Source organism: Myxocyprinus asiaticus, chromosome 10, assembly GCF_019703515.2.
Source record: "Myxocyprinus asiaticus isolate MX2 ecotype Aquarium Trade chromosome 10, UBuf_Myxa_2, whole genome shotgun sequence".
Classification (NCBI taxonomy): Eukaryota; Metazoa; Chordata; class Actinopteri; order Cypriniformes; family Catostomidae; genus Myxocyprinus; species Myxocyprinus asiaticus.
This window is the reverse complement of record NC_059353.1, coordinates 12,873,783-12,886,184: the sequence shown is the minus strand read 5'-3', so window position 1 is coordinate 12,886,184 and position 12,402 is coordinate 12,873,783. Positions and strand designations below refer to the sequence as shown.

Genomic DNA, 12,402 nt, shown 5'->3' with positions numbered 1-12,402 from the left:
ATTGATCTGACCAATTCCCATCCAGATTGGCCAGAGCTCTGAGGAGCACATGCATATACTGATTTGTTTTATATGATTTGAACAGTGATTCTGGTAGAGCAGAGATTGATTTCTGGAGGAAAGGACAAACTTGCTGAAGCGGACAAATATTTGATAATGCTTTATTTGCTGATGAAGAGAGTTGTCTTTCTTTCTCCTCCTTTGTTCTTTTCCCCTCAGGGAACTCTCTACCACATACATAAGCGTAGATGTCCCTACTGACTTTTAGAAAATCAGAAATGTCCTGACCAACATTTAGGCCATTTTACCACAAAGAAATACTTTAACTTTATACAGTGTTTTTATTTTTCACAACTATTGAAGTTTCTTAATGTGTTTTCAAACATGGCTCATTTGGAGAATATGTTTCGGAACCTGGTGCATTTTCTCCCTTAGTTCTGTTTGTTTAGGTATATATGAACATGGCAATCACGCTCACAGTCTGCATCCAAACAATTGGTCCAAGACCACCAGGACAAGGTAGTTTCAGTCCGATTGCAAATTAACTCTGGAACGTTTCGCTTGTGGAGAGAATGCAGTCCGACCAAAATAACCACGTAAATTTTATTCGTTTTTAACGGATAATGTTTATTTGCAATGCAATCTCTGCCTGGAATGCACATTCAGTACCATGCAGCAATGTTTTGCATAACTGTGACATAAACAAAACCCAAAAATGTATACTGGTTGACAAGTTTTTACAGGTATATAATTTTAATTGGTATATTGATGTATGAGCTAAATCCCTAAATCCATGTACGTGTGCTCCGTTTACCTGGTCAAGTGATGTCACCAGGATGCACTGTGGGAAGCCAACAAGACAGTGGAGGGAGTGTGATGCTCTGGGCAATGTTCTTCTTGAAAACCCTGGGTCCAGCCATTCATGTGGATATCAATTTGACACATGCTATTCCCTGATGGCAGTGGACTCATTCAGCAGGATAATATGCCCTGCCACACTGCACACATTATTCAGGAATGGTTTGAGGAACATAACATAATGAAGAGTTCAAGGTGTTGCCCTGGCCTCCAAATTCCCCAGATCTCAATCCGACTGAGCATCTGTGGGATGTGCTGGACCAAAAAGTCCGATCCACGGTGGCTCCACCTCGCACCTTACAGGACTTGGAGGATCTGCTGCTAATGTCTTGGTGCTAGATACTTTCAGGGGTCTAGAAAGCTGAATAACTCTCTCTCCCTTTATCTTTTTCTCTGTCCTAAACCCATGCAAACACATTCACTCAGTCATTAGCACTGCAGATGGTTGGGTGACTCAGCAGAATAGCCATGCCTTAGTCACTGAGTTTCAGTTCAAGCCCAGTAAGTCAGTTAGAGACTCATCTTACAAAATCTTTACAGTTACAAACACAGGGCTCTGTGTGTATCGTAAATGTTCCTTTATTAAGTATTAATGAATAGGGAGCCCAGCAGGGTTTTTGTGCCAGAACAAGCCAGGCCCAGAACCTCCGGAATTGGATCCAGCACCTGTTTTAATGGATCCCCCACCTCATATGCCTGTAGTAGAAATTTATGCTACCTGTACATAGGTTTCAGGGAAAATCAAGTATACTAATAGTAATTTGTCAATAACTTGCAATTTGACTCTTAAAAAGCTACAAAAAGTAGTGATGCATGTGGTTTGTTAATCATATGTGAAACCTCTCATGTCTTAAGGCACATACACACACAAACTCTAGCTTGTTGAGTTCTGTTTAAGAGTTTCAACAGTGTTTTTTATTTTATTTATTTTTTATTTATCTTATTTAAGAGAATCTTCGCTTGCAAAATTACTTATTTACACTTTCATTTACACTAATGCATCACCACTGTAATGCTATTTCAATGCACCTATTAAACAAATGTACATTACAAGCGAACGCTACGATTCAGGACACAAAAGAACAGCATCATGTCCAACAGCTTATTTTTTTATTTTTTTTTTACATTAATATTCTTGAAAAAAAAAAAAAAAAAAAAAGAAAAATACTCAGAGCAAGTGTGTGAGAAGACGAAACATAATGTGTCAAAAAGTCAAAACAAATGGTTATTTTTATTCGACCAAAATACAAACCAGCTAAGAATACAGGTTTAAAACTAGATTCATCCTCCTTACAGCACTCTTAGAAAGGGTTCTATAGCTCGCTTCATATCTGGAACCCCTAAAAGGTTCTATGTAAAACCCTTTTTTAAGGTTATTAAGAAGGTTCTTTCTTTAAAATTCTTTGTAAATACAACCTTTTTTTGAATAACGGGTTCTTTGGAGCTTCTTAGGGTTCTTAGAACCCTAAAGAATATTTTTTTTTTTTATATATATATATAAAAGCAAGACTGCATGGGTTTTGATATACACAATGGAAGGTATGGCAAGGTGTGCTATTCCTTTATGTAGTATTGTTTTTATATTGACACTAATATGCTCAGTGCCACTTCTTTGGTAAGTAATGCAGGAAGACACCAAATTGTAATGAACATGAATGAGAAAAAGTTAGTAAAAGAATACAGTAAATCACAGTTTTGAATTACAATACACGGAGCATAAAGAATCACATTGTATAGCAACCCAGATATCTATATGATATCGTGTCACCAGGTCCCTGCTAATTCCCTCCCTCTAGTGTGAATGTGAGGTGTTTGCGTATGTTTTTGCCACTGGAGGCAGGAGCAGTGCTGCTGTGGTGACAGCTGATGTTTTGGATTATACTCAGCCTCATGACCTACATCTCTTACTATTCTCTTTGATTTCCTCTGAAGTTACAGAGATATCTGAGCGTGTATGTATATGTTTGTATCTTCCCTACAGACCCACATTGTGCGCCAGCTGTTGAAGCACAAAGCAGATCCAACTCTTCTGAATTGCAACCAGGACAAACCCTTAGGTACAAACACACATTAACATGCATGCGCCTTAAAATATTTTTTTTTTTTTAAATCGTAAGATGGAATAGTGATCAACTGATATGGATTTTTCAGTGGCCAATGCAGATATACAGTATAGAGAGCAGGGTGGCCAATGGATAATATAGTGTGAGCTTAAATGGGATATTTAAAAATCAAAATAAAATCAATCAATCAAGTCTATTTTAGGACCATTTTTGTGACATTTAAGCACAGAGTCCCTCCAAATTTGCATGAATGTAATGTGTCACTTTTGATTTAGATTTTTTTACAATTTCCAATCTTTTGGTGATCAGTGCAGTAACTGTAATACATTTTCCTTTATTTAAATTTGCATAAATAGAGCAGATTAAGAATCAAAAATAAATGTTATATCATTTTTTCACATTACAGTATTGGTAATGGGATTTATGCATTATGGTAATATGAATTTGTGGGACAATAAATAAAAAAATAAATAAATAGAAACTATTTAATACTTTTGATTTTGGGGTAAATTATGTCTATATATATATACTCTATATAAAGCAAAAATTGTGTTGACGCTGTACTGATGCTTATAAAATGGCCAAATATCAGGCTTGGTCGTATAAGCCTGGACAATGTATCAGTATATCACTAAAATGTGCACTTACATACTACTTTTCAACCAGTGTAGTATAGAAATGGAGGAACTGGGTTCCAGAAACATCATTACTGCCCATACTGTGTGATTTCATAATTACATACTGTATGAGAGCTTAGATACAGTCATCCACTCACTGCCAGGACTGCTCATTACCCACACTGCTTTACTGTAGTAATTAAACCTATGAGTAACATGTGAGAAAAGACACATGAAGAGAAAGAACAATATTGATATGCATCTAGTACCCATTGCTCTCTGCACATAGTTCATTATCATAGCGTGTGCCTGTATCCATTCAATGCATTCACTGTGTGTATATATATATATATATATATATATATATATATATATATATATATATATATATATATATTCATTTAATAGCACAGTTTATATCAGCAGTTAATTTGTCAAGCTGTTAGAGATTACTGGAGCATAACCCAGGTATGACCTAACAACATGTCACTTTCATTCTAAAGAAATGTCTGTGTGAGAGAGAAAATGTGGACTGCATAATTTCTGTATCTATATATGCACATAAATAGATAATAATAATAATAATAATAATAATAATAATAAGATAAAGATATAAACAGGGACAGAGTTAGTAAATTCTGTTAATTTCATTGAATTCATTGAAGACTGTCAGTTCAAAACTCTAAACTCTAATTTGTTTGCATCATCACTCAAAACATTTCACAGAAGCATACCTGTGGTAGATATTGCCATTTATTACAATGTTATGTTTTGTTTTATAGGTGCATATACAATAATTTTTCTTTTTTGTTTAGTGAAAAACCATTATGTTTAATTGTATTTCACTTCTTGCATCAAACATTTTAGATCTAATTGATTACATTTCCTCTAAATAAATATCACCCTTTTAAGCCTTTACAGAGCAAATGAATCGATTTCAAGATGTATATTGAATATAATTAAAAGACAAAAAATATCAAGATGCTATTTCGTAGCTATCGTCCAGCCCTAATATGTAAATATTAAATAGGGTGTGAATATTTCATAGCTGGGCAGAGAAGAAACTTTCTTGTCCTGTGGCTCAGGATGTTTACTATCAACTACTGTCAAAGCTAATTGAAGCCAAGTTCTTGTTACCACCTAATGGCAGCTATTTTCTGTTTACAATTGTTAGTAGGCATACACTATAACTACTTTCTACTTGAATGGGGAAATAGATAAATATCTAAAACTGTTTGTCAATATTTTGTTTCAGTGCTATTTCAAACCAGCTATAAAATGTGACAACCATCAGGGTTGGGAGGGTTACTTTTGATATGTATTCCACTACAGATTACAGAATACATGCTGTAAAATGTAATTTGTAACATATTTCGTTAGATTACTCAAGGTCAGTAACGTATTCTAAATACTTTGGATTACTTCTTCAGCACTGGTAGATTTTTTCACTTGTTTTGAATATAAAAACTCTGCCAGTACAGTAAGACAAAATACACATGTTAAAAATACATTATCTGAAGAACCTAAATATCTTATGCAGTGTTGTTTCTAAAACAAGATCAATCAAATTGATCTTGTTTTAAGGATTTTTAGATATTTTTACAGGAAAACAATATAAAAATTATAATCAAGAATATGATTTTTGCCCTAATATCAAAGGTCTTACTAGAAAAAATAAATTATGATCCAACGTGAATTTTCTTGATAAAAAATATGATCGTGGCTGGTAACATGTGCATGTAAAATGGCTAGAAATAGCATTTTAGCTTAGCGTAAAGCTGACAGTTTACACAAGGTTTATTTCTATTTCTTCTGCTCCAAACTTAATTCTCTATCTCCTCTTATGAATGTAACACATCATAAGAAATTGTTTCACCGCTGTTCAAATGCACTTTGGATCGCATCATTTATATGTATAAATGTTTTCCATCTGAAAGGACTAAATATTAAATGAAACAAATGACAATAAAATGCAAAGTAATCTCTTCAGTAATCAAAATACTTTTTGAATGTAACTGTATTCTAATTACCAATGATTTAAATTGTAACTGTAGTGGAATACAGTTACTTATATTTTGTATTTTAAATACGTATTCCCGTTACATGTATTTCGATTCCCCAACCCTGACAACCATGGTTTCATAAAGGTTGGTTCTTTATCTCTTTTGTCATTACATCATAGCTTTTTTGATATCACAACCATGAGTATGTTTACAAATCACCTCCCATGTTTGCATATCATTGCCTATTCAGTATTCAGAGACTTGGGCATTGTCACTCATTTCACATTTGTAGAGGTTAGCCAATTGCAATGGAGGTCATTTACGCATAGAAGTTGTAAATTCTAAGGGTCAGGTAGAGGGTGGAACATGGTCATGACAAATTAAAAAAACAAATAAAAGTGCAACATACTTTTGCAAGTTGGAGTGCTGCTGACATAGTTGCCTCAGTTCTGCCTGGACTTTTAGTTAAGTAATTATTAAATGTAAAAAAAAAAAAATAATAAAAAAATATAAAAACATATATATATATATATATATATATATATATATATATATATATATATATATATATATATATATATTGTTGGCAGATCATATTGACTTCCCAGATAGCACACGTACATCTCCGAGATGTCTGTTTTAGATCTTTTCATCTTAAAAAGAACAGATTTACAAACATTTTTAATCATAAATGTCTCATGAATCTCTGACATCCGAGACATATTCTCATAGACCGATTGCAGATGAGCAAACAATGTAAAAAAACATCTTCCAGATGTAAACACACACATCAAATAGACATCTGGGTGATGTACATGTTCTATCAGGTTGTGGGAACTTTTGGGTTGTGTTTAATGAGTAAAATGGCTGTATGATCACAATCTGGAATAGTAAAATTCACAGATACAGCAGGGAGGCGTCTGGGACAGTTTAATTGATCAATGATGAAACCACAATTTCATTCAAGAGTGTTAATTTTCGACATCAAAGCATTAATTCTCAGAAAGCATTTTAGATGCCTTTCACTTATAGTGTAACCACGTCTTAACGTCAGGGGCCACACAGCGGGCCTCATTTTTTAAAGAAGAGCAGAACGAACCTTTGTGTAAATTTGTTTGTAAAGCTATGCTTGCGTAAATTGCCGCATTCCGCATTCATAAAGGTTTTTCGTAGGGTAGACCGAGTACAGCTGTAATGTAGTACAGTTGTAACACTGTGAATATTTCCCTTCTCATGCAAGTTTTTATTTGCATCCTCACTCTGTGGGGGAAATTTGAAGGACTTTTTTTATGCAACTTTTTATGCAAAACTGATTAGAGATCAACTGTTTTGGGGGGTAAATATTTCTCTCTTTTTTTTCTCCTCTTTCATTGTGAATAAATCATTATTCCTGAATGACCATGAAAGGAAATAATTTGGCATAAACTGATGTGACTACATTTTGATAAAAAATAAATGAAAAAAATAAATAAAAAAAATAAATAAATAAAATGCAATAATGAAAACAAATAATTGAATAAGTGAAAGTAGCCATAATAACTGACATAAATTAGCAGGGTTTGGGAGGAATGGAATACTCTGTTCTTAATGCCTAAACATTGAAGTAGCATACACTTTGATCCAAAGCAACAGAACTCTTTGTTACTACATTTATCAATGGGACACGGAAACACAGGTACTACAAAATCATACAATGTTATTAAATATAAAAATAACATATTATTGACCAAACTCCCAGTCAGAATATAACCTAGTGATGTGGCTTGTGATCTCTCGCACATCGTCCATTAGAGGCATCACCTCGCAACAGCAACAATTATGTGTCCTGCAACATGTTTCTACTACATATGGTATGCTGGGTGGTTCGGGACAATATTTAATTAAAATTGAGTTAAATTTGCAGAGCAGTACCGACTCTCTTTCTGGCCAGTAAGATTAAGGCTGTATAAGAAAAACAGGGTGGGTTGACCAGTCAGATGAAAGGGATGTGGAACCGTAAACAATTTTTTACCAATGAAGAAAAAAAGAAAAGAAAAATGAAGCAGAATTCTCATTTTTCCATTTCTAACACAAATAAATGAGACATTTTCCCTTTCTCTTTATTTTAACTAGAAAATGCAATGATCAAAATATACACTGACCTTGGAGCATCAAAGAGACTCGTGCTCCTAATGCTAAACCTCCAGCGAGGGGTCTTCTGATTTTATCCCATTCCCTCCCTCCACGTCGCTCACCAGCACTCAATTCCCTAGCACTCTGCACCACAGACTCTAATCAATAGCTCATTCTAACACACCAGCTTAACTCAAGGATGTCTGGGATGAAACACAGAGCCAAAGTCAATCCTTTCTTTTCACTTAGAGTCTCTTTAGGGAGGCATAAAAATACAGTATCTGACTTTGTGGAAGAATGTGTGTGTGTTATTGGTGGATCGTTCTCTGGGGTCTTCTAGTGTCGCTCTCTTTCAGTAAGAAAGGGAAAGGCTCTTACAGCTCATTTAAAGGGTATGTATTATCCGTCTCCCTGTTCCCCTCAATCCAAGCACAGATGGATCAATCTATAATAGGGCTCAATGCCCATTACAGTGCGGGCACAGCCATGTGAAAGACAGCATGGGGGTGATATCTTGATGAAAGTGTGCTGACTGAATGCTTTTCTTTTCTTGTTAGTACAGAGTTGTCTGACTTTTGACACAACATTTTTGAAACTTGATAACAAATTATTAAAAACATAATAATAACAATATATGCTACTGTGGCCTGCTTTTAAAGACATCGCTGGCACTGAGCAGATTGCAGAGATGCTTCTGAGAGCAGAGGAATTCTGGGTACTGAGACAGACAGATCCCTCCGCCCCACCTCCACAATCAGACGAGCACTGCACAGACAACCAGGACAGCAACTTGCCTGTCAGAAAACTGTATGTACAACAGTTACAGTCTTATATTCATCATTCAGTGAATGTTTGGTAAATCCATGCACATGAAAACTGTGGATTTTAGAGACTTATTGATTAAGACATTAGAAATACATTAATATGTTATAAATATAAGGCTGCACATGGAAGATCATATGGAACAAAGGCTACATCCCTGATCTGCTTGGACCAGCATGCATTTCCATTCTGGTTCAAGCTGGGTAGTGCGGGCCTGATGCTGGTCGAGCTTATGACTAGTATACCAGGAAAGCTTAGCTGCACTGCAAACAATTATTTTCTTAATCAGTATTGTGTTTTTATTTATTTAAAATATCTAAAAGTCCTTATCACAAGATACATTTATTTGCAAAGCAAAATTGTGCAACTTAAAGGAATATTCTGTGTTCAATACAAGTTAAGCTCAATCGACAGCATTTGTGGCATAATATTGATTAACACAGAAATTAATTTTGACTTGCTGCTCCTTTTCTTTAAAAAAATAAATAAAAAATTGAGGTTATAGTGAGACACTTATAGTGGAAGTGATGGAAGTGAATGGAGGCATTCTGTAAATGTTACAATATTCACTGTTTATTCACTTGTATAGCCACAAGATGTAAACAATATGTGTTCACAGGATTTCAGTGTGATAAACTCGCTTACTAACCTTTTCTGTGTAAAGTGATATCCAGTTTTACAACTTTGTTCTAAATGACTGTAAAAATTATAATTTAAACAACTTTAAAGCTCAAATAATATATGAGTTTTAACAGAATAAATGATGTAAGTGCTGTAATAAAATTATAAGCTACACATTTCTGCCTTTAAACCCTCCAAAAATTGGCCCCATTCACTTCCAATCCAAAGTCTCACTGTAACCTCGATTTTTGCTTTTTTTAAAGAAAATGAGGAATGAGTCAAAATAATGTTTTGTGGTAATCAATATTATGCCACAAATGCTGTCGATTGAGCTTAACTTGTATTGAACCCAGAATATTCCTTTAATGAGACTTGCTGTCAGAGAATGTATCTTGAAGTTTATTTTTCTTACCCCACTGGCAATTATTATTATTATTATTTTTTATTTTCTAGTTTTAAGCATGAATCTAAAAAAAAAAAAAAAAAAATGCCAAAACGTAAAAATCCAAATTTATCCAATTGAGAGTCTGTGGAGATATTTGAAGTGGGCTGTATGTGCAAGAAACCTTCCAATTTCACACATTTAAAGGAATTCTGCATGGAGGGATGGGCAAATATTTATCCTAATTAGAAGACATTTTTCTAACAATTATAAAGAGGTCTAAAGGAACTTATTTCTGTCAAAGAGGGCATAATTTTTTCTCTATATTTTTGTTGAATAAAATATTTGAAAGTCACATTTTCATTGTTATTTATTAAATTATATCACCAATATTTACCATCAGTACTGTCAAAATAAAGTTCCAGTATGTATATGCCCAACACGTGTACCCACAAATCACTTCATGAGGTTTACATACTTTTTCACAGCACTGTATAGTATAAATGCTAAAACATTTGGCAGAGAATTTGCTTTGATACTTGTTGATCTACTGAGTGTTGTGTTTTTTCAGGGCCACCATGGCTGTACCCATTTCTAGGAGGGACAGTCTGCTAGAGAAGGAGGCTATGTTCAGGGACTCAAGAGGAGCATTGACCAGGCAACCATCACTTGATAATGGTCTGGATGGAGCGTTCCCCAGCGCTGCTGGAAAACTTGAGCAGGTCAGAGGAGAAATGGAAACTAACTTGGGAAAATTGTACTTACAATTGCAGATATGTGTATATTGTCTAAAGCAGTCTATATGTGTTTAAGGCAATGTTTCTCAGTCACTGTTCTGGAGGACTATTAACACATTTTGGATGTACCCCCTATTTGCAACCCAATTCAGATCATGGAGCACTTTACTAATTAGCTAATCGGTAGAATCAGGTGTGTTAGACAAAGGATACATCCAAAATGTGTAGTGTTAGTTGTCCTCCAGGAAAGGATTGAGAAACACTGGCCAACAGTGTATATTGTGGTCATTCAGATGAAACCTATTCTATAAGCATGACTTTCAGAACCTGTTCAGACTGATTCTGATTTTCAGACTGAACACGTTATTGTGTTAAAAATAGATAGATCCAGCAATCCAACGAATGGAATGGATCCAACGAATGGAATGGAATGCAGGTTTCTCGAGACAGTTTTTTTTTTTTTCAAAAGCTGTAACATGACATGGCGTCTTAATAACGTGGCTCTCCTGCCCAAGACGCTGAACCCCCCCCCCCCCCCAAAAAAAAAAACAGCGAGACAGCAGTGGTCAAAGGCGTAAGTCTAGTGTTTACATAAATAAAACAATTAAAAACAGATCATGACATGGCAAGACATGGTGTCTGAAAAACTCGGCACTCCAGAAATCCATCCATGATGGCGGATGAGGTGAGATGAATGTTGTTTTTAAATATATTTTATTCAATACTGTGAATTAAGTTACATTTATAGCCCAAAGGATACTTTGGTTGGAATGAAGAGTGCTCAAGCCCTGAACGTGTGCAGCCCAATTTTTCTGACCACATGTACACTGAATGCGCAGTATGCGCATGCGCCTATAATTATTTGCACTAATTAGTGGTCCACAAGGTGGCAACACTCACAGTTGAGCCACTTCTATCACGAAGAAGCACTAGAAGGAGACATTATCGCCGGTAAAGAACAAGAGACAAAGGTGGAAACAACAGTGGATGTGCATGTCTAGAACGCATGTGTGAAGAGGTCAGAAGATACCTGCATTTGTATAAATCCAGTCTAAAGGAATATAAAGACTTTTTTATGGGTCTAAACTCATAGAGAAATAGTCCAGTATCTCATAGCAGTTGTAGGAAACATGTTAGGCTGTTATATTATTGGTTAATATTATTTTTCGATGTTTGTCTTGGTTACATTAGCAGAAAAGTTTAAAACATTGTAGAGACATAGTCTCGTTTAAACTTGTGCCAATGTTGCTGCTAGTTTGGTTTCTTCTACAAACATAGCAATAGTGCCATAGTGTTTACAGTTTTAGGGGAAATGAACCTATGAACGGCATACTTACAGTTGTCTCTGCATTTTAGGCAGGGCTAGAGGAACATATTTTAACATAGAACAAAAATACAGACTTCCCCTTTAAGAAATATATTAAAAAGGGTCCATTTTGATTTCAATTAGTCTTTGAATTAGAACACATAAATACTCCACGGACCCTTAAATCAATGCAGGCAGGTGTGTTCAACAAAGGAATAATATGAAGAAAGGAAAAAAAATCCTGCTGACTACAATATTTATTGAAACAGAAAAGTTGCTGTTTCAATCAATATAAGGTTTCTTGCAAGCTATGGCAGTTTTCAGAATTGTTTCTTCTTTCATCATCTTTTCTTTACAAAACAATTTGTTTGAATAATTTGAATATTTGAGTAATAAATTATTTCTTTGTTTTGTTGAGGAATGCTGTGTTTTGTATTTCAGGTGAAACTTATGCCTCCTGCCCCTAATGATGACCTGGCATCCCTCAGTGAGCTCACCGACAGCAGTCTGCTCTACGAGATGCAGAAGCGCTTCGCCAATGACCAGATATATGTACGTACATACACACAAGCATATGTGTTAAAATAATGTATTAAATATATTAAAACAGAATGTATTAAAAGAAAGTTCACTGAAAAATATTTTTAATCATTATTTACTCACCCCCATGCTGTTCTAAAGCTACCTACTGTTATTTTTTTTCCATCTAGCACAAAATAATAATTTTTGAAGAATTTTCAAAGCTCTTTTGCATAGAACAAAGGACAAAGAACACCATAAAAGTAGTCCATGTGACTTGTGTGCTATATTCCATGTCTTTTGAAGCCATAACATTGCTTTGTGTGATGTACAGACTGACATTTAGACCATTATTTGTTGAA

General features: G+C 34.8%; 1 protein-coding gene across 2 annotated transcripts in view; it reads left to right on the top strand.

Moving 5' to 3' along the window:
• The window catches only part of LOC127447516 (unconventional myosin-XVI-like), a 296,555-nt gene that overhangs the window by 130,332 nt on the left and 153,821 nt on the right, over positions 1-12,402 (top strand). For both annotated transcript variants that reach the window (XM_051709448.1, XM_051709447.1), the window contains exons 8-11: positions 2,840-2,915; positions 8,313-8,460; positions 10,050-10,200; positions 11,963-12,073. In XM_051709448.1, the coding sequence (XP_051565408.1) occupies positions 2,840-2,915; positions 8,313-8,460; positions 10,050-10,200; positions 11,963-12,073 (486 nt within the window). The remainder of the gene's footprint in view (positions 1-2,839; positions 2,916-8,312; positions 8,461-10,049; positions 10,201-11,962; positions 12,074-12,402) is intronic.